The 27,565-nt window shown below is 45.2% G+C and overlaps 2 protein-coding genes across 5 annotated transcripts in view; one reads left to right on the top strand and one right to left on the bottom strand.

Annotated features, from left to right (window-relative positions):
- The window catches only part of LOC142585931 (MFS-type transporter SLC18B1-like), a 63,267-nt gene that overhangs the window by 3,527 nt on the left and 32,175 nt on the right, over positions 1-27,565 (top strand). Inside the window, exons 2-3 of one of the 4 annotated variants that reach the window (XM_075697048.1) lie at positions 4,556-4,748; positions 22,126-22,220. Coding sequence is in view for 2 of the 4 variants with exons in the window: in XM_075697045.1 (XP_075553160.1) it covers positions 22,169-22,441 (273 nt within the window). In the remaining 2 variants the exon portion in view is untranslated. Of the gene's footprint in view, positions 1-4,555; positions 4,749-22,125; positions 22,442-27,565 lie in introns of all 4 variants that reach the window. The other 3 variants (XM_075697045.1, XM_075697046.1, XM_075697044.1) reach the window with 3 other exon arrangements.
- LOC142584462 (uncharacterized) lies at positions 9,578-11,427 on the bottom strand. The gene has a single exon (XM_075694607.1). It carries the CDS (start codon positions 11,409-11,411, stop codon positions 10,203-10,205), a length of 1,209 nt encoding a protein of 402 aa, XP_075550722.1. The 5' UTR covers positions 11,412-11,427; the 3' UTR covers positions 9,578-10,202.

Below are 27,565 nucleotides of genomic sequence, written 5' to 3'. Positions count from 1 at the left end.
TGCATTTTGCCCCCATCGAGGTGCGATCGCTGGGGTCGGGATTCGAGAAAGAGACCTCGTGCTGATCAGCAGATCATGTATGGTGAACATGTATGGTGCTCAGTAAAAATGGTACAAACGCATGTGAACGACAAATCAATAAACGCTGCCAGACGTCTGATAAAGGTTACTGACCTGTATGGAATTTCTCGTGTCTAATGAAACTTAAAGAACCTGCTTCCTTAGAGACCATGACACGTTGCGCTACTTTACAGAACATCTTATGAGTGCCTCGTTTAAAACCACACTGATCATCGTACTATTAGTATTGATAGTTAGTTACACTGCTGCTTTACCCCTAGAGCACCCAAAACAGATTACAGCCATATAATAACAGCTAAACAGACATTTCAGGCAGTCTCAGTGTTGTAGCCCTAGGCAAATGCCACTATCAGCAATGCGCTCACCCTAAAAGCCCTGTACCGTTGCCTGTTCCGTTTTACTTTCATTCATACATTTACAATAAGCTCGTCAACATGCAAGTTATTTGGCGTAGACCTAGCTAACAAACAAGTGGCACGTATAGAAGATAAACGGGCATAAGCTGACAGCAGCACTTGAGCTGTACTGTTTTAACGTTATGTTATGTACCCTTGTACATCGCTTGCGCAGTGGCGCTTTAGGAATAGCAAAATCAGGCAGTGACCCCGCCAGCACCCCTCACCATTAGGGTGGCAAATACCTACATATACAGGCGCCGACCATGCACCGACGTCGGAAGGGGGGGGGCGGCTCCGGGGCCCGAGCCACCTCTGCAGTTTTCTGGGGGGGAGGGGGGCTGATGAGGCTCCGCAAAATAACAAAAGAAGTGTATAATAAATCTTAACAAGAGCGGGAACGAGCACAAAAAAAACAAGCATTTAGTTCGACATTTCGGCGGCAGTCCGGAAAAGGCCGGACCCAGCTAAAATGTCCAATATATATATATATATATATCTATATATATATATATATATATATATATATATATATATATATATATAATATAAGATTGGCCGATATATCGACCCCAAAATATAACAACGTAACGTTTCAGATATATTCTGCAGAAAGGAAACCCTTTCGTCACCTTTCTGCAGCAGGAGTCCCCAAGACAAAGCAGTTCTATCGACACAGAATAGGTCGGATGCTAGCTTTCCATTCAACGTGTTGGTGTTTCGAAACATTTGTACTGTGTTCTTAACTGTCAAACATTTACCTCATATTTTGATGTCACGTAGGCTAGAAAAGAGGACGGTTTGCTTCAGGAAAAGCTCTTCCCATAATCTCGCATTTTCATCATCATCATCATCAGCCTGTTTTATGCTCACTGCAGGACGAAGGCCTCTCCTTGTGATCCCCAATTACCCCTGTCCTGCGCCAAGCGATTCCAACTAGCTCCCACGAATTTCCCAATTAATCACTCCACCTAGTTTTCTGTTCTCGACCGCGTTGCCCTTCTCTTGGTACCCATGCTGCAACCCTAATGGTCGACCGGTTATCTAACCGACGCATTACATGACCTGCCCAGCTCCATTTTTTTCTCTTGATGCCAATTAGAATATGGTCTATACCCGTTTGCTCTCTGATCCAAACCGCTTTCTTTCTGTCTCCTAGCGTTATGGCTAGCAATCTTCGTTCCAGCGCTCTTTCCGTGGTCCCTCACTTGTTCTCAAGCTCCTTTGTCAGTCTCGAAGTCTCTGGCCCATATGTCAGCACTGGTAAAATGCACTGATTGTACAGGTTCCTTTTCAATGATAATGGTAAGCTACCCGTCAGGACCTGACAATGTCTGCCGTATGCGATCCAACCCATTATTATTCTTCTGTGAATTTCGTTCTTATGATCAGGGCTCCCTGGGATTAATTGACCTAGGTAAACGCACTCCTTCACGGACTGTAGAAGCTGACTGGCGATCCTCAACTCTTGTTCCCTTGCTCGGCTATTCATCATTATCTTTGTCTTCTGCATATTAATCTTCAACCCCAATCTTGCGCTCTCCCTGTCAAGGTCCTCAATCATTTGTTGTAACTTGTCTGGATTATTGGTGAATACACCAATCTCATCGGAAAACCGAAGGTTGCTGATATATTCGCCGCCGAACCTTCCTCCTAAGCCTTCCCAGTTTAATAGCTTGAATACTTCTTCCAAGCACGCAGTGAATAGCATTGAAGAAATTGGGCCTTCCTGTCTGACCCCTTTCTTTATAGGTATCTTCCTGCTTTTATTGTGAAGAATTAAGGCAGCTGTAGAATCTCTGTAGATGTTTTCCAAGGTATTCACGTAAGCGTTCTGTACTCCTTGATTATGTAATGCCTCTATGACTGCTGGTATCTCTACTGAATCAAATGCCTCTTTCGTAATCTATTAAAGCCATATAGAGAGGCTTATTCTACTCTGCTGATTTCTCGATAACCTGATTAATGACATCGATGTGACCCATTGCAGGTTATTCCTTCCTGAAGTCCGCCCGTTCCCTTGGTAACCTAAAGTCCGGTGTTGCTCTTATTCTATCGGACCTTATTTTGGTAAATACTTTAGCTAATAGGTCTCTAATCTTTCAGTTCTTTAGCATCTCTTTTTTTGTGGATTAGTATAATGTTTGCATTCTTCCAGTTTTATGGGGCCCTTGCAGTCGATAGACACTTCATATAAACAGCCACCAGTTTTCTTAGCATTCTTCTGGCCTCATCGCTAGGTATAGGAGTAGTTTCTGTATACTGTGAGTTGCTCTTTCTAATGGGGGTATCCAGACTCCTCTGGCCATTGTACAGCTCAGTATAGAATTCTTCCACTTCTTTTACTACATCTTCAAAACTGCTGATGATATTACCCTGCTTATCTTTCAGTGCATACATCTTGGTTTGTCTTATGCCAAGTTTCTTTCACACTGATTTCAGGCTGCGTCCATTTTTTACGGCTTCTTCAGTCTTTCTCACGTTATGGTTTCGAATATTACTTATTTTCGCCTGGTTGATCAATTTTGATAGTTCCACGAATTCTATCTTATCTCTTGAGTTGGACACTCTCATTTTTGTCGTTTATTTATTAGATCCTTTGTTACTTGGGAGAACTTGCTTACTGGTTGCCTTGGTGCTTTGCCTCCGACTTCAACTGCTGCCTCTGAAGCCAGCCTAGTTACGGTTTCATTCATTCGCTCTATGTCATCATCATCTCTCTGTTCTAAGGCTCCATATTTGTTTGCAAGTACCAGCCTGAATTTGTCTTCTTTTACCCTTACTGCCTCTAGGTTTACCTGTTTCTTCTCGACAAATTTTAGTCTTTCTCTCTTCAAATTGAGGTGAATCCGAGCCCTCACTAACCTATGATCACTGCACTTTACCCTACCTATCATCTCTACATCCTGCACTACGGTGGTATCAGCAGAAATTATGAAGTCAATTTAATTTCTTGTTTTACTATTAGGGCTTTTGCAGGTCCGTTTTCTGTTGCTACGCTTCCTGAAAAAGCTGTTCATTATTCGAAGCTTATTCTTTTCTGCGAATTTTACCAGCATCTCTCCTCTAGCGTTCTTAGACTCGACACCGTAGTTGCCAGTTGCTTGTTTACCAGCCTGCTTTTCCCCCACTTTTGCATTGAAGTCGCCTATTACTACTGTATACTGAGTTTGCACTTTTCTCATCGCTAATTCAACATCTTCATAACACTGATCTACTTCCTCATCATCGTGACTGGATGTTGGAGCGTAGGCTTGTACTACTTTTAATTTACACCTCTTATTAAGTTTTATTAGGACTATAGCTAGCATCTCATTAATGCTGTAGTATTCGTCAATGTTTCCCGCTATGTCTTTATGGATTAGGAATCCTACCCCGTATTGCTTCTTATCTAGCAGGCCTCTATAGCAGAGGACACGTCCGTTATTCAGCAATGTATAAGCCTCACCCGTTCTTCTAATCTCACTAAGGCCGATGTTATCTTAAACAATGTCTGATAGTTCCTCAAAGAGTTCTGCTAAGCTAGTCTCACTTGAGAGGTTTCGGGTGTTAAACGTTGCAAAGGTCAGTTTCCATTGGCGCCCTGTCCAGACCCAGATATTCTTAGCACCTTCTACTTCGTTACCGGTCCGACCACCGCCTTGGTCAGGTGATCCGCAGCTGCTGCGGACTGAGGGCCCTTTGGTAATTGCGCCATATGGGGAGGGGTTGGCCGAATACTGCGCCAGGAAAACCAATTCCTGTTCTGGCGAGGGACTGCCTGTTCCGGCGAGGGAGCTTAAGGGGCCTTCCTAATTTGGTTGTACCTGGATTACTATAGCCCCACTCACTCTCGGCATTTTTTGCCAGTGACAGGCGTCACTCCAAGCCTGCAGATGTTATCCTACCCGAGAGTGCTTATGTTGCATCTTGAGCTACCCGAAAATGCCATAACTTTAAAGCAGACTTGAGGTATATGATTTAGCCCTAAATCCCGCGGTGTTTCTTGTTATAGACGATAATAGTTTGTTGCGCAGCTGTATAAACATAGAAATGGCAGTTCCTATAATTGAGATACAAAACTGGAAATGTTTTCTCAGCTGCTTTCCAGGCAACAAATTGCTGGCGTCACGGAAACATGATGCAGTCAAGGTTACGGAAATCGCCTCGCTGAGACGCGATCCTGCGTTGCTCAAACACGCAAGCAGCGTGTACCTTCTTGTTTTGTATTGCGTGCCTTTTCCCGTGTCTCCGCAAGAAACAGGCCTGTGTTTCAGCAAAGGCTACACGACCGTGAGTGGCTGGCCATGCATGTCACGTCTCTGGCGTCACGACATCTATTCTCCTTGCCTATCACTTTTGTTAACATCATCAATCCGTAGGCAATGGTGCAAATTCCCAATTCCATTTGTTTTTAAGCAGTGTTTTTGACAATCTGGAGACCTGTCCCAATCATAATGACTAGCGCTATAACCAGCTCATAACAAGCTATTAGCACATAACAAGCTATAGCGATTAGTGAGCGCTGTTCTCACATGCAGCAGTTTCCGGTAAAGAAAAATGCAAATTATTTATAGCTCTAAGCACGTTACAAGTCAGTGTGCTTCGCATGAATTAGATTCATGTGGGGCCCAAGTTACACTTCAATAATTCCTCATATTTGCCGCTACTTTGTATTACACATGAATTACCAGCCGCGCAATACCACTTAAAAATTAAGGTTTTCCGTCACAGTCATGAAGCTTTACAGGTCTGCGCGTTAACTTTGGGTCATGAAGCGGAGCAAAATTACGCTCCATAAGCAATGTACCGGCAAATCATTTACAGCAGAAAAACACTGCAATTGTAATTGTCTTCTAATGTGGTTCGCATTACTTTGCAAGTTCACCAAGTTTGCGGTGTTCACCAAGTTCCTATCTCAGCTCTTTCACGTCAACTTGAGTCACTGGGTATGTGCAACTCCTTATGTGCCGCTTTTTTCACGTTTTTTCTTTTTGTCCCCTGTCTTCTTTCCGTCTTTACTTCCCTTTTTCCTTCCGCTAGTGCAGGGCAGCAAACTGGAGGTTTCAACTCTGGTTTATCTCCCTGCCTTTCTCTCATTTGCATCTCTCTCTCTATGTGCCGTTCTTCAATGATAAAAATATCCTTTAAGAATTCTTCGTTGCTGGATGGGGTCGAACCTGCGTCATATACATTCAGACAATCTTGTCTGAATATATCCACATACACGCCCCTCGCGCGGCCATCGTGGCGGTGCCCCTAGATGGCGCGACCTGTCCTGAGGGAAGCGTGAGAGATGAGCCAGGCTGCAGTACGCGCCTCGAACATAACGCGTTTATGCGGTGGCACAAAGGTGTCTAGCTTGTGATGACCCTAATATGGGGGCAAAGGTTCGTGCACTCAAATGTTTTAACGGTTCTCTTAGGCGGAGCCTCCGAGAACCCAATTGAGGACAAAGCCGTTCTTTCCGACCACACACACAAACTTTTAATGGAATTAAAAAAAAGCTTAGAATAAATAGAAGAAAACAGAAAACATAAAAGAAACCCTCAAATACACATCAAGACACACATTTGGGGCTAGTATGGAGCTAAGTAGTGCGCGAGTCCGGGCTTGCCACGACGGCAGGGATACATAACAGTCTCGAAGCTGCGACGCTGCGACAAGCTGGTGAAGGGAGTGGCGCCGGTCTCACCAAAGGTCGTGATCTAAGTTGGTTGACCAGGCGACCGGAACTGGCCAGCTCTGTCTCGGAGAAGTAAACCAGGCAGCTTGGTGGCACGAGCAGACGGCCTCCTGCCGGCGCTTCCTGGAACTCTCCTTGCGTTCCTGCGTCTCCTCTGCGTCTCCTTGCGTGTCCTCTCTTCTGCCAGCGCAACACGCTTTTAACGCGACAGCGTTAAGGAGCTCGTGTCGCAGAAAAGCCGGTGTGGTCGGCGTCGACATCGGTGTCGGCGGCGTTGGCCGTGAGCGATAAATCCCAGCAGGCACTTCATGAATAAAAAACAACTTGCAAGATGGGCTGGGTGGGAATCGAACCAGGGTCTCCGGAGTGTGAGACTGAGGCGTTACCACTGAGCCACGAGTTCTCTTTTTTTTTTCTTCTTTATTTCCTCGTTACAGAAATGCCATGCGAATACATTGTGAAAAGAGAATCAGCTTAGCTTATGCTGACTCTCTAAAATTAAAATCGCTTGAATTTAGCCAACTCATCGAACAGCGGCAACCAATCGGGCGGTTCTTTCTGGGCTTTGTACACTTCACGCATGTAGACGACATTTTCAATAAAGTTTTCTCGCACAGAATGGGCATTCACATCAGCATGACATACCGACATTCTTGTGGACCATATACTATGGAGGCTCAGCAGCATAATAAGGTCATATGGAATATCGTTATTGCCTGTGTCTAAGTATCTGATACCACGTGGGGTTATTGGTAATGCTTTCTTTAATGTTCGTTGTAAGATGTCCCAATGAAAAAAGGGATCCCAACAGTCAATCAAGACGTGATCGACAGTCTCTGGTTTTTTACACAATATACAATCGGTGGTCCACGGCACATATATTCCCTTGTCGGCCAGCCAAGTCTTTACAGGCAAGGTATTTGTGTGGAGTTTGAAGAAGAATGATTTTACCGATGGTTTCACAGGCATTCTTTTGACCCTTTTGAGGACATCATCGCCTGAACCTCCATAGTATGCTAACCTATACATTGGAACTGGCATTAATGAGTCTATCATATCATGGTACAATTTCTTTCTTTTGACGGAGCTTAAATATTCTAGCGAGAATCGAACACTAAGCATACGGAAAGATAACACTACTTCCTGAAGGAAACCTTTCACTGGAGGGGATTCAACATTGGAACACGAAACAATGAAGTCAGGTAACAGATTACCTAATCGCACTTGTGTCATGGTGCGCAAAAATGGATCACTGTGGTTCCGCAAGAACATAAACCGCGATACAATCTGGCGCACAAATAGGTGTGACAGTCCAAGACCACCGCTGCGAACTGATCTGAACAGATTAGAGCGGCTACAGCGTTCCCAAGTTGAGTTCCAAATGAACACAGCGAACACTCGATGCAGTTTCTGTACATTCACTCGCGACATGAATAGCGCTTGTAGTATGTACCATATTTTTGCAACCAGAAAAATGTTGCACACAGTGGAGCGCGCGAACATTGAGAGATTGCGCCCTTGCCATGTCAGCGCTTTTTCCTTCGCCGTCTGTGTTTCCTGTTCCCAGAACTGCTTACTGTCTTTGTAATGTTCAAGCGGCACACCAAGATATTTCACAGGCATGGTCACCCACTGTATGTTTGCGAAACTGCGTGGTTTGCTTTGCCACGCGCCATGCCAAAACCCGATGCACTTATCCCAGTTTATGGCACTACCTGTTTTTTCACAATAAGTTTTCGCCAGAGTTACCACTTCGCTGACACTGTCATAGTCATCGCAAAACACCGCTAGATCGTCTGCGTAGGAAAGCACTTTCACCTCACTTTGCTGTAATTTGAAACCTCTTATTTTCTCGTTCTCTTTAATGGCTAAGCAAAAAGGCTCCAGGTATATTGCGAAAAGCAATGACGAAATTGGGCACCCCTGTTTCAGAGATGAGCAGACATTGACACTTCTCGTGAGACTCTTGTTAATAATCAGCCGTGTGCTGCAGTCTGTGTACACCATTTTTAAGCCATCTATAATCACTGATCCTATGTTCGTGTATTCTAAAATCTCGAAGAGAATATCATGAGCCACACGGTCAAATGCCTTCTCCAGGTCTAGCTGCAACATTGCAACTTTACCCTCGAAAGCATCGACGCATTCTAGAATGCTCCTGGCGACGTGTACATTGGTAGTTATTGTGCGCCCTTTAATCCCACACGTTTGGTGGGTGCCAACTAAAAGTTTTATTACGCTCTGTAACCTTTTCGCCAGTATTTTCATAAAAATTTTATAGTCAGTGTTCGCAAGGCTAATTGGGCGGTACGATGCAACAGACAAGCGCTTTACAGGATCGTCAGATTTTGGTATCAGGACCATCTGAGCTGTTCGGAATGACGCGGGTATTCGGTTGTTTTTGTAGGACTGCACTAAAAATTTCTTCATAATTAGTGCTATTTCTGCTTTAAATGTTTTGTAGAAAGCAGCGCTTAATCCGTCCGGCCCAGGTGCCTTTCCTGAGCCTAGTTCTTCTATAGCTGCTTCAACTTCACGCACAGTTATGGTCGCTTCGAGGCCTTGTTTAACGTTTTCTTCCAATCGTGGCATAAAGTGTAGGAAGTGGCTTATGAAGCCACCCACATCAGTTTTTCTTTCGCCAAACAAGTCTCCATAGTGTTCAACAAAGGCGCGTTCAATGGTCCTGCGGTCACTCGTTACTTCCTCATTGTAGCTTATCTGTTTTATATCACTGCGGCGAGCGTAAGCTTTCTCGTCACTTAGCGCACGTTTATTCGGTGTTTCCCCTTGCCACAATCTTTCTGCACGGGATCTTATCATGGCACCACGGTACTTCTCTGTGTCGATGATTTCTAACTGGCTTTTAACTTTCTTGATTTCCTTCATGACTTGGCCAGGTTCTGTGCTTTCTAGATTAAGTAGAAAGTCGAGTTTAATCCTCAGGGCTTTTTCTTTCCGTTTTTCTTCTTGTTTCAGTTTAGTTGCCCTTTCTATAGCACACATCTTCAATTCATTTTTAAAATCTTCCCACATGGTGACTACATATTTCTCTTCAGCTACAATCCATCGTCCAAGTTTTTCTTTAATGTCATTTACGAAACAGTCATCGTTGAGTAGCTTATCGTTAAATTTCCACAAATCCCACGAGAAGTTTGTTTTTCGTTCTTTTGTTCCTATTGTGAAGGCAACCAAACTGTGGTCACTAAAAGAGACTTGCTTGTTCTCGTACGTTTTGCATAACGGCACCAGTTCCAATGACACATAAGCTCTATCTAGCCGAGCATGGCTAAGTCCTTGAAAATGAGTAAAACGCGGAACACTGTGATCGTACAACACATAGCCGACGTCTTCCAGGTTGTATTCACTGACAAGATTGTTCAATAGCAGTGCGCTACGATCATTCAGCGGTAGTTTTTTTACGCGATCCTCCGGAAAACAAACGCAGTTGAAATCGCCAAGTAAAACCAAAAGCTTGTCGGTCTTTAAATAATCCTCAACTCGTTCAAAAAAAGACTGTCTCTCGCCCTCTCTATTAGGCGCGTAAATACAGATAACTCGCCAGAGAACTTCATTCAAGGTAAAATCGACAACAACCAGGCGTCCCGTTTCACACACTGTGACTGCTTCTACACTTATATTTAGGCTATTGCGCAAAAAAATAGCGCAGCCCCCCGATGTGCCGGCCGCATGACAGACGCATACATTGTAACGGGGAACGAATTGTTGCACCATGCGATCCGTTTGCTCTTGACTCGCTATCTTGGTTTCCTGAACTGCGATTATGTCGAGATCGTTTTCCAGAAAGATACGACTCAATTGATATTGCCGCCGCCTCGTGCTTAGTCCTCGGACATTTAGCGTGGCAATACGAATCGCGGTGTTATTTGCGGCCTCCATTATGAGCAAGAACAATCGGGTCGCATAGCGCTTACCTTGAGCGACCCATGCACTATGCATAAAGTGGTGTCCTCTATTCTGTAGTACATGGCTCCGCCAGTCAAGCTGGCGGTATCACACGTAGTGACCATATCTAGGTTGCACTACCCGAAACGAAGCCGCTACGGGGGCGGCCCCGTCTCGGGTCTCCGCTCGACCTGGACGTTGGGCCTCGGCTTGAAAGGCGTACGTCGCAGCTGAGCCGCCTTTGCAGGTGGTCCGCTGCATGTCGTTGCTCCAGAGGTCCCGGTTACGCCGATCGTTTCCTCGTGTGCCCGCTTCGTAGGCATGCTAGTGGCTGCTGACATGTCGACGTCAGTCGTAGCAGACGCCTCCGCACACGTAGTGGCAGGTGACGACATCGAGGGGACTTCACTCTGTTCAGGAGCGAAACTCTGATTTTCAGGCGCCCCGTTTTCAGTCTCTTTCCGAGTATCAGCCTCGTCGTTGGTTTTCTTGTCTGGGCACAAGTTTTTGGGGTGGAGAGTCTGCTTCTGTGTGACCACGTTGCCAACCTTGTCGCTCTTAACCGGAGAAATATCTTCAACTTCAGCCTCATCCATGAGGTGTTCAGATACCTCTTCTTCTCTTCTCGCTGGTCCTGCGACGACGGCGTATGTCTTGACGCACTGAGATCGTTCATGGCCGAAGCGGCGGCAGACCTCGCAGCGTGGAACTCGACAGTCCCGGCGAATATGACCGGTTGTATGGCACCGCAGGCAAAGAGGGGCGCGGCCCGGAATGACGGCAAGGACGAGCTCCCCTGCTATGCGTAGCTGGTGCGGAATATCGTCGACTGTAGTACCTGCCTTAAGCTGCAGGGTCACCGACCGCGTCGTTGAGCCCTTGTCCAAAATCCCTTGAACACGCCACCGTTCTTTCGCCGCGTCCGTAACCGTTCCGTATGGGGCAAGAGCTTGTCTGATGTCTTCATCTGACACGTTTGGCAGCATCCAGTGTAACTTCAAGCGCACGCCTTGATTGGTGGGGTCAACGACAATACAGCGGCGTTCTTTGACAATGATGCTTCGGATAGCAAGCAGTTTCTTTGTGGCTTCAGTCGTCTTCATCATGACCGCCCACACGTGATTCATCTGATACGCCCCCAAAGCAACTACTTCGGGGAGCAGTTCCAGACGAACCAGAGCGTCACGGAAATCCTCAACCTTGTACGGTCTTCCACGGACGTCCGCGTGTAAAAAAACAGTATTAAGGACGATTCGACCGGTAGGCAAGTGCGGCAAAATCACCTGATAATCCTCTCCTTCAAAAACAGCATTCCTGTTACCGCGGCCGTTCGCGGCCGCCAACGCCGCTCCGTCGGAGCACATGATAACACGTCCGTTCACTGCGGTGCCCGGAAGTGGAATCTGAGCCACGAGTTCTCTTTATTTATTTCGATGCTTCAAAGCGGTACAAAAGCGCCTCTAGTGAACGCGGTGTTGCCTTAGAAACGAGCTGTTTCTAAGGCTCAGGCGTACGTCGCTTGCTCAGGCGCAGATTTCGTTGTCGCGCCGAACGCTGCGTTGCTCGACGCTCACCGCGTCCGATGCGGGGCGCGTAGTCGCTGCGCCGTAGCCCATTGTCTTACACCCCTTGGCGGGTCGACGGGAACGCTGTCGCGTTCCACTCTTGAAGGCGAAGCTTAAGCGTCCTCCAATTTTTTCTTCTGATCTGGCCGATTTGGCATTCTCGGATTCGCTGCCTGACGCCCCGTGGTCTTTTCTAATTGGTTTGCTTTTCTTTTTGTTGTTTTTCATGCGCCGCGCGTTCTCGTGCCGGACGCTCTTCGGCGTCGCTGTTTTCCTTCTTCCAGCATGGAATCCGCCTCGGCGCGCGTGCACTCATTGTCGTCTGCTCCTGACCGTCCCGATCACCGCACCATGTCGCGCACCACACATCACATAGCTACATTGATTCAATGCTAGTGGTGCTAACGTCAACTGTCATTTCTAGATTTGATTCTGGCATTATTTTTCGGTCTTATAGCAGCATGAAATGTGTTTACTTGATGTTTGAAGTGGCGTCAATTGATTTTTTTCTTAAATTTTGAAGGGGTAACTGTAAGGCTGGCAAAATCTGAAGTATATGTGCATTCCGGCGATAGAAGAGTCTCGTGCGTGGCTTGTAATCCGCGGGTGGGGGGGGGGGGGGATATGCGTGGTTCTGTTATCGCAAACATCAGAGACCAGTGGAGCTGGGGGAAGGCCAGCAAAGTAGTGCCAAACCGCCGACATGACACGCGAGCGCAGGCAACGCGTCCCTGCAGCGTCCGCTAATTCCCGTGGCCAACGCCGTAAGAAACGCCGTGGTTGTCTCCCCTCTGTGTGGAGTGGCGGGCGAGAAATAATTCGAGGCGCACTAGCAGCCGCAGGAGAAGAACGCCCCTCCTCCCTCGCCTGACCCTCCTGCCTCGGGCGCCCCAGGAGAGGGCACGCATCAGGGTCGCGTTCCTCGCTCTCGTACGCGTCGCTCCTTCTCCTCCGCTAGGCTCCACCCACCCTCGCCGCGTCGCTATGCTGCGCGATGCTATTTTTATACTCTGCTTTCACACCCTCTCAGTTCTCTTTTCCCCAGCTCGGCGAAGCTGCTCACGTCAAGAGAAACCCAGCGAGCTTCTAACAGCTCCACTTTAAAGAGCTAATTTACAGGCTCCGGCAATTTCTTTGGCTCTAGTTTCATTTACTTGGACAACTGTAACTCGAGTCCTGCCAACGCCGCAACCTTCTGCAAAACTCATGCAATCCTCTGCACTCTCTTCAAATTGTTTTTAACGAATACACAATGACGATAACGAAGAAAGAGTATTCGCTATTGCTTAAATCCTTTAATAAATGAAGATTTCAGGTTCAAAAACAGTTTAACCAGAAGTCGCCAAGTTACAAACGTCATAGAATTATTGGGATAAAATGTCCACGTGTTTGTTGTTATTCTAGTAAACCTGTAAGAACGCGTTTTAAAGGAATGAAGATGACTGTGAGTAAAATGGTAAAATCCGAAGAACACGCTCCGAACACATAAAGGGGGTCAATATAAAATATTCATAAACACAATAAGCTGGAAGATCTAGCGCATGTCGACTGTGGGCCAACAGCTTGGTGAAGACGAACTAAAGGCGGACACTGCGCCCATGCATGCCTTATGATGTGGTTCGTCTTCGTCATGCTGTAGGTTTGTTATGTGTACAATATCCACAACTGCCCCTGCAGAAAACATTTATGCTCAAAGGTTACTTGGAGTGAAAGGACTGATTATGAATTGATAGTATCCTCTCCATGGGTTAACTTCGAGACCAATCTAGTTGGAGAGTTATGGAAGCGGATCCTGCGGTGGAAAATGCTATGAGAAAAGAACTCCATGCTTGATAATTGAGCAACGTTAATTTTGCAGTCGGCGAATTTTCCGGCCTTTTTTGCCACCGAAAAAGCTTTCAGGTCTCGTTAACGTGACTCAAGCAGAGGAAAAGCCTCCAGTACTTCTGAAACGTTGAATCAATATGAAAAGTTAGAACCACCATCTTCGCAACCGAAAAACTTTCCTGTCGGTCAAAAGGTGGCACAGAAACCAAAAAAACGGAGCCCCTGTATTAGTAAAGACGCATATGTCGAGCAACCAAAAAGAAATAAAGTGGGGGAGGGAACTATAAAGAAGGCAACGTGCAAGTCTATGGCATGTTTGTGACGCTATGGATAAGAACCTACGAAAGAAATAGAACAGCATGCGCGATGTGCGACGACTGCAACCAACCCGTTTTCTTTTTGCGTTATATATGCATATATATGATTCTCCGGTAGGCGACAAATGGGTGACATTACATATGTATATTTATTTACCCAGTTTAGCGTTGAGGCTACAAGGCAAGTATTGGTCAGCTCATACACGGAGTGAGTGTATGGAGGTCCACGTGCTTGTGCTTACAAACATTTTGTTTGCTAATGTTGCATTTGTTATGACTACATCCCATTAGGCAACCCTACAGAGAAATATCGAAACACTAGACTTATAGATTACTACTTTAGCACTCTCACATCGTTTGTTTTAGACAACGGGATGATTTTACATATAAAGGAAAAAACAGAGTTCAAGTTAACGATTCTTCCTCGATGTTCGATGAAATGGCGAAAGTATACAGAACGCCATTGCTCTTTTCATCCATCGCTTGGTTTGCGATACGTTTCGCCGCAAGGAACATAAAAGAGCCGGGCGCGAAAGGCGCCACATTTAAAGAAATTAACTGACTCATCCCATCAGCAAGTGTTCATCCTTATCCTTGGATTCTTCGTTTTGTTAGAACATTGTTTTTCTTTTTTTTCTTTGCTCCATTATGGTCTCTCCTTGATGTTACCTATACGTTCCACCTCCTTCACATGTATCCTTGTTCTCTGCACGTGTACATCCTATGCCACGGCGTTGTTCACGGCATGAATACAGAGTTAGAACGGAAGCAGCCTCGCTCTTCATCGTTTTAAATGTCAACATAGGCTGCTATACCGTAAAGCTATTCCATACTTTTTATTCCAATTGTGCAGTCAGCCCTCCACGGTTGGTCCAAAATTTGTCAGGCCAACCCCCACGTCACCTTTTAGACGGAAACCGCCAAACTTCCCCATCTGAAATGATGTGTAAACACTGATTACGCACAATTAGACAAAACAAAAATAATGATTTTTGATTCGACGCTTTTTTCACCCTTAGCCAGTCCTCTATTATTTGTCAACAGTTTTCGGCTGGGCCCACTTCGCCGGTATGTCACGCGACATCACAATAGCGCGAAAACTCACCGCGTGAAAGCGCCGTGTACATATTAAATGTGGATTAATATGCCGAATGAAATTGAATTTCTTTTTGATAGCCGGAGATTGCCTCGTTCCGAAAGGAATAGAAAAAGTTCGCCCGACGATTGCTCTGACACTGGCTACTTGGAGCAGCCGGGGAGGATGGATTGATTCGCGGATCATCATCATCATCATCATCATCATCATCATCATCATCTTGGTTAGGCCCACTGCAGGGCAAAGGCCTCTCCCATACTTCTCCAACTACTCTGGTCATGTGCTAATTGTGGCCATGTTGTCCGTGCAAACTTCTTAATCTCATCCGCCCACCTAACTTTCTGCCGCCACCTGATACGCTTTCCTTGCCTTGGAATCCAGTCCGTAACCCTAAATGACAATCGGTTATCATCCCTCCTCATTACATGTCTTTCCCATGCCCCCATTTCTTTTTCTTGATTTCAACTAAGATATCATTAACCCGCGTTTGTTCCCTCACCCAATATGCTATTTTGTTATCCCTTAACGTTACACCCATCATTCTTCTTTCCATAGCTCGTTGCGTTGCCTTCAATTTAAGTAAAACCCTTCTCGTACGCCCCGTACGTGAGTACTGGAAAGACACAGTTATTATACACTTTTCTCTTGACGGATAATGGTAAAATGCTGTTCATGATCTCAGAATACCTGCCAAACGCACCCCAGCTCATTCTTATTCTTCTGATTATTTCAGTCTCATGATTCGGATCCGCCGGCACTACCTGCCCAAAGTAGATGTATTCCCTTAGCCCTTTCAGGGCCTCGCTATCTATCGTAAACTGTTGTTCTCTCCCGAAACTGTTGAACATTACTTTAGTTCTGCTGATTACTTTTTAGTCCCACCCTCCTGCTTTGCCTCCCCAGGTCAGTGAGCATGCATTGCAATTGGTCCCCTGAGTTACTAAGCAAGGCAATATCATCAGCGAATCGTAAGTTACTAAGGTATTCTCCATTAACTATTATCCCCGATTCTTCCCAATACAGGTGTTACAATCTATATATCTATTAATCAGGAATCCAACTCCTAGTTCTCGTCTCTCCGCTAAGCCCCGGTAGCACAGGACGTGCCCGCTTTTTAGCACTGTATACGCATCTTTTCTGTATATGCTTCGATGGCAAGGTAGGCAAGAAGCAGGCTGGAGACAAGGCAGTGGGGGAATATGGCATAGGCACTGGGAATAGCAGGGGGAGCTATTAGTAGACTTTGTAGAACAGAATAATGAATACCTTCTTCCGCAAGCGGGATAGCCAGAACTGGACGTGGAGGAGTCCGAATGACGAGACTAGAAATGAAATAGAGTTTATTCTCTGCGCTAACCCTGGCATCACACAGGTTGTGGACGTGCTCAGTAAGGTGCGCTGCAGTGACCATAGGATAGTAAGAACTCGAATTAGCCCACACTTGAGGAGGGAACGGAATAAACTGGTACATAAGAAGCCGATCAATGAGTTAGCGGTAAGAGAGAAAATAGAGGAATTCCGGATCAAGCTACAGAATAGGTATTCGGCCTCAACACAGGAAGAGGACCGTAGTGTTGAAGCAATGAACGACAATCTTATGGGCATCATCAAGGAGTCTGCAATAGAAGTCGGTGGCAACTCCGTTAGACAGGATACCAGTAAGCTATTGCTGGATACGAAAGATGTGATGAAGAAACGCTAATGTATGAAAGCCTCTAACCCTACAGCTAGAAATAGAACTGGCTCAACTTTCCAAGTTAATTAACAAGCGTAACATAGTAGACAGTTAGTTAGTTAAATGGGTTTTAATGGCGCAAAAGCGACTAAGGCTATGCTGCGCCAAACACGAGGTGTTTTAATATCCAGTTAATGAAGGAAAAGGCTTTGTTAATAATATATATTTCATGTAAAGATCCAGTGTCGTCTAGAAATTTACGAACGTTACATAATGGGACTAGCGGATCATCACCTAAAATTAGAGCAGGGTGTAAAGGTATGTGTAGTTGATATAAATTGTGCAAAAGCTTTCCTCTGTGTGTTTCAATCTGCGTACATGTGAGTAGTATATGCATAACTGTTAGTTGCTTTCGACATTTCTCGCATGTTGGTGTGTCTTCTTTCGTAAGTAAGTAATTGTGTGTGAGGTGTGTGTGCCCAGTGCGTAGTCGGCATAAAACTACTTCGATGAACCGCTCCTGATGATAGCATGATTTCCACTCGCCAACTATGGGTTTTGTGAGGTGTAGTTTGTTGTCAGCACAACGGTCCCATTCGCGTTGCCATCTCGCCGTTAAAGCTTTTCTAATCGCGCGGATGCTATCTTTGTATGGAGGTGTTGTGTTTGTTATCTCTTTGTTCGCTGCCATCGATGCACATCTATCGGCTGTTTCGTTACCCGGTATCCCAACATGACTTGGTACCCAGCAGAAGCGAATCGATCTCCCATATTTGTTAAGCGCGACCATGTTTAGTATGTCCCCTAACAGGGGCTCACACTCAGATTTTAGGTTTAGAGCCTTCAGTGTACTTAAGGAATTAGTGTATATGACTGTGTTTTTGTGCTTGCCAGTGATAATCTTTAAGATGTGTTCTAAATTTCATAGGAATCATTGTAATCTGATTTTATGTGTTTTTCAGTATGTCCCTAAATTATTCAGTTTGCCTTGTGACTGATCAATAAAGATTTTGACCTTTTAAGAGAAAATTATTCGTGTGAATAACTCAGCGACTAAAGATTACATCACGTTCACCAAGCATAAGGGCAGAAGCTGCTTATGAAGGAATAAAATATTCCCCATATGTAAGTATTGCGAATCCCTTCAAACGTGATCATGGTTCTACATCGTGCTTTCACACTATTGGGGAGAGTACTAGCACTCTGTTTTGGAGGAATACAAGCACTTTCTTTTGGGGAGTAGAAATACTCGCCTTGGAGGAGTAGAAGTACTCGGTTTGTAGGAGTAGAAGCACTCGATCCGCGGGAGTACTATTACTGCTGTGGGGAGAGTATTGGCACTCGGCGGAAGAGTACTAGCACTCCCTTGCGGTGGAGTAACAAAACTCTGCCAGGAGGAGTTGCCCTGCTCTCTCTCAAAGAGGGTCGATCTACTCTCGAAAAGAGAGTGAAATATGGGACAAGCAGTTACTCCCTCAAAGAGAGTGCCCGGAACTCTCTCTGTTTTTAGAGTGGTTTTAAAAATATAAAGGAAAGGTTCATGGAAACTAGACCTCACACCGTGATAAGCAAGCGGTAATTTCTAGCTGCTCAGCCCACAGAGAAGGGTAGAGCGGAGAGCTGGTGGGCGATGGATCGATAGTGATGAGGGCGCTTCTAAAAGCTGGCATGAATCAAACAATCACTTGAAATGTCCGGCAATCATGTGCGGCCTATTTCCCAAAGGCCAACAAGCATGAGGGTACTGAAGGAAAGGATGGCTAGGGTCTGACGATCATGCTCCCACCTAGTCTTTCTAATTCCTCCGTGCTGGACGAGCGAAAATACAGTGCGCATCAAGTAGCCAGCCTTCTCTGTTCACACTAGCATACGCAGTGGATCATGTGACCTCCAATGCATGGTGTGTGTGGGCGAAAAAGCGGACTCGGGTGGCGCATGCACCAGTGCGCCCAGGACAGCACGACGACGGCGACGATGACGGATGAACGCGCGTCAAGTGTCCGCGTAATTGTTGTCGCAATATAAAACCCTAACACCATGACCTCTCAGCTAAAGCCAATATGAAGGTGCCACAACGCCTGTGAAGTCACCGTATATACTATCTTAGTGGCGCTGCCCTTGAAAGATTACAATTTAAACCATATCGATACCTGGCAGAAAGGTCATTTTCCGCCCGAAAGAAACAATGCACATACCCTTCCATCACCTGTGGGCGTTCGACGGTTGCCCGGTATTGCTCCTTCGCAAGAGAGCACTGCGTCGTCCCTCAAGAACCGGAGATGGCGCATGAGGTTATCCCACACCAGCTAAGGAAATTGCTGTGTTTAAACAGAAGCTTCGCAAAATCTCAAGGGCTCAGCTTTCGGCATCGCGATTTACAGTAAAGACGTGGCACGCCCAGAAGTCGGCATTATGACAATAATTTGGTTTTGTCAATTTACTGCTTTATGCTTATGCTACTGCTCATTCGACTACTATGAAACGAATCTTAAAACGCTGCTGCGTTTGTACTCGCTTGTTTTTATTGTAAAGTATGTCTAACCATACTTATTCTTATCTAACTGTGGCGGACAGACGAATTGGTGGTCTATTTACACACTCGATTGCAGTAGGTACTCCCGATAGAGCCGAACTGTTGATTCATTCGAGTTAATAAGAGTAACACGACTCAGCGGCATTGAATATCAATAATGATGGCTCCGCAGCGAAACCTCCAGCAACGGCTTGATTCTGTGATGGTCAATCGTGTCATGATTAGTCCACAGAATCAAAGCAACTTTATTTCGCAATTTTACAAGGTGAAAAGGGTGGCCGGAGAACGAGTTGCTACACCGCAGCTTGGCTGGGCCCCAGCCACCCATAAGCAATGGAGACGAAATACATTCATCGTTACTAAACATTAATAAAAAGCACTGTACAAATCATACAATAAACGAAGGTTACATACAAATGTAAGCTTCGCCACTCGCCACTCTAGGGCATGTAGGAACGAAGAAATAAAGAGAAGTCCTGAGTACTCACAGTATACATATATAATAGAATGGCTGGACACACAAAAAATATTGGTGTTCGTTTTAATTGCGAGAATAAACTAATCATGTCTTTCTTTGTTAACGTTGTGATGTCAATATTCAGGGCGTCATAGTGATTTAATGTCGATGGAAATGTGTGGTGAATTCTCTGTCGGCCGTACTGTGTGCGCGAAAAAACGAACGCGCCGTAGAGGTTTGCACCGAAAAGGATACGTTATCGGGGTGCACTCAAGTCGTGCAATGTAGAGAAAAGCATCTGATCTGCATTGAACTGCTTTCTTATACGTACACAGTAGAGTGTAGGTGTACAAAATTTGAACTTTAAGGATTTGACGTTTTTCAAGAAGAGGCGCGGTGTGCTCTAAATAGGAAGCACTTGATACCGCGCGGACTGCATTTGTTTGTACTAAAGCGAGTTTGTGTAGGTTCTCAGCTGTGGTGTTACCCCAAACTAGCGCACAATAAGACGAATGAGAGCTGAACAGGGCATCATCAAGCAATCTTCTGATTTCTAACTGAAAGAATCACTCTAGACATTCTGGTAAATCAATGACCAATTATCTTAGAGAACTCAGATCTGGAACCCTATAACGTAAAACTATTCCAATATGTTTTTATTCCAATCTCCTGACGTCAAATTTGCGTAACCGCTCACGCAAGCATAGGGCGGTGACCCGCAGAGTTGTCTAAACAGATCAATCAAACGCTCTCGTCGTTTGTAGGAAGTCACTTTTGTTAGGTTTAAAAACGAATAATACTGCCTACACTGAGCGGCTTAATTGTCTTATCTAACTGGCCGGCAAAAGGCGAGGAGCACGCTCAAGCGGAGAGGGATTCAACAAGCTCGAGTCAGTGCACTTAAAATTAATAATCGGTTGGAGAGAGCGTTGCCGGCTTCTGCGATTGGTCCCCTTTTCGTTACTTAGCTTGCGGTGGCTGGTCGAAAATCAGGCCGGCATGAAACTGAAGGTTAAGACTGCCGCTAAAACGAATCCTCAGCAAAGAACAGTTGGCAGAGCGAGGTCGTAAACCTGCCGAAAGTGCTCGAAAACGTTACACAGCCACGCAAAAAGCTTTATTGTACGCAAATAAACCCATACTCTCCGGCAGGTGCGAGTAGCCAATGCCCGTGCGATCGGTGGTCGCCATCTTTTATTCCTTTTGGAACGGGGCAGCCTGCGGCTACACCAGAGAAAAATGCAATTTTGTTCGGCATATTAATGCACCTTTAACGTGTACACGTCACTTTGACGCGGTGAGCTTTCGCGGTTTTGTGACGTCGAGTGACAGGCAGACGAGGTGGGTGCAGCCCGAAAGCTTTTGACCAATAGCCGAGGGCTAATGGCGAAAAAGCGTCCAATCAGAAAGAACAATTTGTCTTTTGTTCCGTCCAATCATGCATAATCAGTGTGTAGACGTCACACCAGATGGGGAGCTATCGCGGTTTGCGTGACGTGGCGTCAGTGACAGGCGAAGTGGGAGTGGTCCAAAAAAGTTTTTTACCAATCGCGGAGGACTGATTGCAGAATTGGAATAAAAAAGTTTGGAACAGCTTTACGTTATCGCGCCCTAGTTTAGCGACTGTCCTTCAGGGATTTGTTAAACTTCGCTCTCCATTCTCGCGGTTTATTTGTGGCTGTTTGTTGTTTTTATAGGTTTTATTAACCCCAGTTTGGGACTATTTGATGGATATTCTTGCAGTGATAAGTGATTTCGCAAAGTAGGATTTCTAGTTAACCTCAAGTGGAGCATTTATTTGAACCTGTAGCTCTAACTGAAAACGAGCACAGCAATTCCAAAGAGTATCGCCGTAACCTTGAAGTTCATAAAAATGAATTGCATGCAGAAGAATGCAGTGCAAAAGTGTCAAAAAGATGGGAAAGAAATGACACTTTCTTGCTTGTTGCTCGTGCTCGCGTTTTATTCAGTCGCCTAGTAAGACGTGTATTAAGCTAGCTGCGTATATGAAGCGTGGCGGTGACGCTGTAGTTCACACTTTGCTCACGTCGGCACCTGCCTCACATATGTTGCCTCTTAAAGTCAACATGTTTACTATTTGAAACACTAGCATACCAGTTCACCCACTTTCACTATTTGTTTTTAAATCTCGTTAAATTTCCAGCATCCAGAAATATAAACGCAGTACCTTTATCTCATCAAGGTAAACTTTTTTTTTCATACAATTCACAGAAAAGGGCGGAAGGTGACAGGCCAGATCACTATCCAGAAAGAAAGAAACTTTTCCTTAATGAAAGAATGCTTCACCAACCAGTCCAAGCAGCAACCCTGTAGCGCCTTTAGTATGCCCATTCTGCTTATTATCATGCTCTAGATTCAACTTTCGGCATGATGTGATCTAGCGATATCACCATGCTAGTATAGTCGCAATAGGCACGAAATACATCCCTGCAAACACGCTGAGTTGCGAATAGATGAAAAGGCTATTTCCATTTATCATTTAAGCCATTTAGGGCCGTGTAGGAAATTTGTTTGATATTAAGTTTTTTTATTAGCCACTAAAGTACCAAGAGATTTTGAAAGTCTGACACCGTACGTACATTTACAGGCGCTGGAGTGCAGAACCTTGGAGTGTCAATCTTCGCATCGTCATGCTGGATGTTGCAGAAGTCTCAAGACAAACGTTTCAATTGAAGAACGGAGGTGGGTACATCAATGGTGTATTCATCATCGATCCATCAGATTCAGGAAAGGAAAGCATCGAAAAAGGCAGTGCACGCGACAACCAACCGAAGCATGCCTCGATGCCGACCAGAAGCCTGTTGGTCGTTATTCGCCAAAGCCAATGGATGCTGCCGTTGATCTACACTCACATCTGGATGTCCGCTGCCTTTGCAATCATGCAACCATTTTTCCCGCCTTTGGTAGGTGCTTTTCTAATTCCGACTTAGCTGCTTCAGTTAATCTTTAATTCAGCGTCACAGGCCGAATTGTGCTACACAGCAATGACTAAAAAAAATTTTTGAGCTTTTGCTGCGGATGCATTTCACCATACTTGTTACCCATGCAGAACAGTACATTTATGCGTTATCATGCTGTTGTGTGTTATGACGTATGAGTTAAGTTCTCTTCCGCATATTTTTTTATTCATGTACTATACTAAAATTACTACCGGATGTGTCTATACCTATGCACAAATCCGTTTCATTCCCCGTAATTACTGCCCTATAACCTTAACCTGTATCCCTTGTAAACTACTAGAGCATATATTGTACTCCTGCATTGCATCTCATTTAGACCAGCACTTTTCTTTATTTCCCAGTCAACATGGATTTAGACGAGGCCACTCATGTGAAACACAACCATTCGAATGCACCACATACCTTTACCTTCTCCTTGACTCCCGTTTTCAAACCGATGTTATCTATCTTGACTTTACAAAGACGTTTGATCGTGTTGCCCATCGTCGTCTTACCGCGAAACTTGCTTGCCTTAATCTTGACTCCATTGTGTCGTCCTGGACTGAATGTTTTTTCACAAACTGTTCGCAACACATTGACGTCAATAACCCCGAGTCGTCAAGTAGTCCAGTCTTGTCAGGCGTACCACAGGGCTCTGTGCTTGGGACATTTATGTTTCTAATTTTGATAAATGAGCTCCCTAACAACATTCTTTCATCAATTCGGTTATTATTAGATGACTGCGTCCTGTATCGGCGAATATCTTCCCATAGTGACCAATAAATACTCCAGGAAGACCTAAGCAAAATAATAAATTGGCGCTCTCTTTGGTTCATGTGCCCCAACATTTTCAAATGCAAGTACATGTGTGTAACTCTCAAGCGGCAGATCATTAACCACCAGTACACTGTTGATTCTACAGCCCTAACCCAAGTTTACTCTTACCGTTATCTCGGCGTTACTATCACTAATCAGCTTACGTGGTCTGCGCACAACGCAACTTACAAACGACTGTTCTAAATCACTTGGCCCCCTCAGAAGATCGATATTTCTGTCTCCTGTTCCTGTGCGCAAGCTCGCCTACGAAACGTTAATTCGGACTAAGCTTGAGTGAGCCTCAGCAATTCGGAACTCTCACGAGACTTACCTTATAAACTCGCTTGAATCAGTGGAAAATTGCGCGGCACGTTTTATCGCTTCAAACCATGACTAGCATACAAGTATAAGTGGCATTAAGTCATCCCTCAGCATCCCTAGTCTGACACTGCGTAGGAAGACTTCAGAACTTTCCCTTTTCCCCAAACTGTATTATAATTTCCCACTCCTCAGGAACACTATTCTACTTCCACCCAACCTCACTTCTCATCGTCCATTTAACAACCTGCGTTTACAACGTCTGCACGGTACCTCTAATGCCGTTAACAAATCTTTCTTACCTACTGCTATTGAACTGTGGAACGTGCTACCCGACAATATTGAAAATGAAAGTGGTTCAGATAAATTTAGGCACCTATTGTAATGTTTTTCGAACCCTCAACCTACCATTACTGCGCTGTTACTCTGACGTCTACCTTTTTTACTGCTCTGTTATACTGCCAGTTGTGCTGCCAGTTCTAATGCCGGTTTAATTGTACCTTACTTTTTGTTTTGCTTTTGTTTTTTTCTCGCCCATCGTGTTCTGGCATGCATGCTAAGTTTTGTTTATGGTTGTATAGATAAGTGAACAATTGTATAATAATGACCATAGAGTTTATTTATGCATTTGCCCCCCCCCCCCTTATGTAATACCGTGAAAGGGGTCCTTAAGGGACAATAATTGTTGGCGATGAACAAACAAGCAATAGTGCTTTTGGTGCTGCTTAAAGTCTGCGAAATAGCAGACACTTTCCTTAGTTTGATTTGTTGCGATTCGCGGCTCTAGCAAGTACGAATACCCCCGTAGTATAAACAGTGAGAGACCTGCCTAACTGTCAGGAAGCAACACCTGTAACATGAAGCGGCGCCTTGTGACCATGTGTTAAGAACGAGCTTCATTGCATGCTCTTTATGTGCCTTCTGCCGTTATGTGACATTCTAGTGTGGTTCTTCTTTCCACAGCGCGACATATCTAGTTGTGCTTATGTGTGTCAAGTGGATCTAAGACAGATAGGAGAAGCGTTTATGCAACTGCATTATTCAGCGTCACCGCTCACCTTAGTGACATTACAGTACTTTGTGCAAGGGAAATGCAAGGCGAATTCACTGCAACGTATCTCGGAGCCCTCAACTTGCTCTAAAACGTAATGATGAATAATTACAAGATAAAGGTTACCTTGCGCATATCCCATTCGAATAAACAACAAGTTACATGGGTGCTTTTTTTTAAAATCAGTAATCCGTTTTTTTTTTTGTTCTCATGTCGCGTTATACCAGCTCCACGTTGACGGTCAACTAGCAGTTTGTGCAGCTACGGCGGGGGAAAGTTTCAGTCGTGGTGATGCAACGCAGCCTGCGTGAAAGCCGTCGCTATAGGAAAAGCCAGCCACGACCACACTCAATTACAGCAGCAACTGCGGCTGCGTTCGAGCGAGGAAAACAGACACATGGTACTCCCGAATGGTGTGAGAACTGACTTACGTGCATAGTGCACAGAGGCGCCACTGATAGTCACCAAGCGGGCGCTTTCGAAAGTACACTCGTGAGCAGTGGCAGACGCCACCTCTTGCAGCAAGGGTGGGTGAAGTTTGCGGCTGCGATTTCTCTTTCTTTTTTCGGGCTCCATACTGCTCCTTCTGCAGTGACAGCTCCAGGAAAGGCGCGAGCCTCTATGATGAGAGCGGACTTGTACACGATGTTACCGCCGTTCGGAACGACCCAGTCCACATACGGATCGGGTGCGTCCCCCAGACAGGCGCGATAAAGTTCAGTTATACGAAGGAGAGTTCATGTTAAGTAGTCGTTTGGTGTTGTTGTGTAACGCGATGTCTCGATGGTTTTTCAACTCTTCTCCTTGACGTAGCACTGTTTCGATGCGTCAATATAATATTCACACATGGTTGGTGCAGATCTGTATTCAAAATGACTCCGCACTGCGCGATGCACACATTGTAGTGACTTCTCTGCAAATCAATGCATGTGACATCGCCGAATAACTGCTGTCGAAGTCGCCTCAAGAAGGGTAATTGCGAATTTGTCAGTGGAAATGCGTACACTAGTCAACGAAGTAACCAAACGCACGAGCAAATAAAATTGCGGGTTAGCGCCGTACCGCCAATGCGATTCCGCGGCATACGTCGATAAACTGCCCTCACCGCTACAGTTTTCGTAATTTGAAATTTCCTTAGCGACCTGCTTGGAAACACACAAAAGCTTAAGTCTTAGAAACTTTCAGCAGCTCTTTCTTTTTTCTTTCAAATGTTAGGTAGAGAGATGCCACACGATATATTTAAAGGCGTGGCAACACCGACTAAGGCTGATGGGTGCTGGCGGCCAGGCCGGGTTTAGTTCTTTGCGGCGTAGGATTTGCTCTACAAAAGTTCAGAAAGTATTCAACTGAGTACAAGATGCGCACTTAAAGAGGGCTACACTGGGAAACAAATAAAGCAGTCACTCTGCATGGTAAGTCTGCTTAGACAGCATAGAGGCGTAAAGACTTCCCAAACGTGACGCGAACTTTCCAGAGAATATCAAACAGGAATGCTCGCCCTGAGCTACCCCTTTTTCAACACATTCCCCAAGAAACCGCAATATTTAAGATGTCCTCGGGCGAAAAGAATAAAGCTGTTAAAGAAGTACTTGCCTGTATTCATTCCGATAAAATACAGCGTCATTTAAGCCCCTTACAAACGAGGCAAAGCAGAAGCCTAGCACTTAAGAAAGTCAGCAGTTTTACATGAAGCAATTAGAAACAGTTACATGCAAGAAGCCACGCATAATATGGATTCCAAAACATGAACTACGTGACAGCTTGTGCGATGGCTTAGCCGGCCGCATAAAACGAACAAATCAGTCCATGCAATCCTCAACAAATTTAATATACAACATGATGATACACTTGTGCAGTCACCCGCCCTCGCTAGAGAAACACTGTCTAGAAGCGGCAAGCAGCATTCATAACTTAAGCTAATTGCCTTTAATCCATGTTTTTTTCAGAGAAACCGAACAAAACACGATCAGGCCGTGATGAACTTCGTTGCTTACTCATGCAAACATCGTGCTTACCCATGCTTACCCATGCAAACATGATCGAGTGCAAAAAACACCGCGATAAGAAAAAGAAAAGATAAGAACAAGAAATTTCCCGCTTAGCGGAGGCGATCCATGGCTGCCGTTGTTGCCGCTCATGCTGCCTCGCGGGGAATAAATGAAACCGTGTCATCGGCAAGTTCTTGCAGGTATTTGAGAACCCCACCATACCACACAAGCCTTGAAGCATTGGCCACCACACGCGTGCGAAGGGGGCTGCTTATCACGCTCCGAAAACTCGAATCAAACAGAGAAGCACAAGAAACGACGCAGAAACGACGGCTGACGGCTGCCTCCTTCTCCGAGCACACATCGCAAGGCCGCCAACAGTGGCTCGTCCGTTGGCATGCACTACGCGTATTGAGCCTGGCTATCTTAGATATATCAGTTGTCAGGTAAACATACATCTGCGAAGAATTTTTTCGAGTGGCGTGGGGACAACAGCACTCTCCAGTAGTCTGGCACAGCTTCAGTATACCAAATGTTTGCTTTTCCGAATAGCATGGACTCAAACATTTAAAATATCATATGCACAGTTGCTGGAAGCAATGGCAATGTCACAGCTTTTCCCTTAGTATTCGGGCCATGAAGTGAGCGCTCAAAATTGCAGATTTTAGTAGAATTGCAAACGAACGTTAACTAGGAGTACTACAAGACAATTCTACGCTTCTGCAACAGTTTATCAGTCGGCTATATGCACCATCTATCTGTAGCAGATCGCTTTTGCCCAGCTTGGGGTGCAGTTACGTTAGAAAACGGGTAAACTTATTTTCCACACAAATTCCCCACACAAATAAAACACAGATAAAGTGCAAGCGGTGTTCTTCCATAGGTCCCTCCGATAACACAAAAGAAATATTCGTT

The sequence above is a fragment of the Dermacentor variabilis genome, chromosome 6, assembly GCF_050947875.1.
Source record: "Dermacentor variabilis isolate Ectoservices chromosome 6, ASM5094787v1, whole genome shotgun sequence".
Taxonomy (NCBI): Eukaryota; Metazoa; Arthropoda; class Arachnida; order Ixodida; family Ixodidae; genus Dermacentor; species Dermacentor variabilis.
Note: the sequence above shows the minus strand (reverse complement) of the source record. Positions and strands in the feature narration are given on the sequence as shown.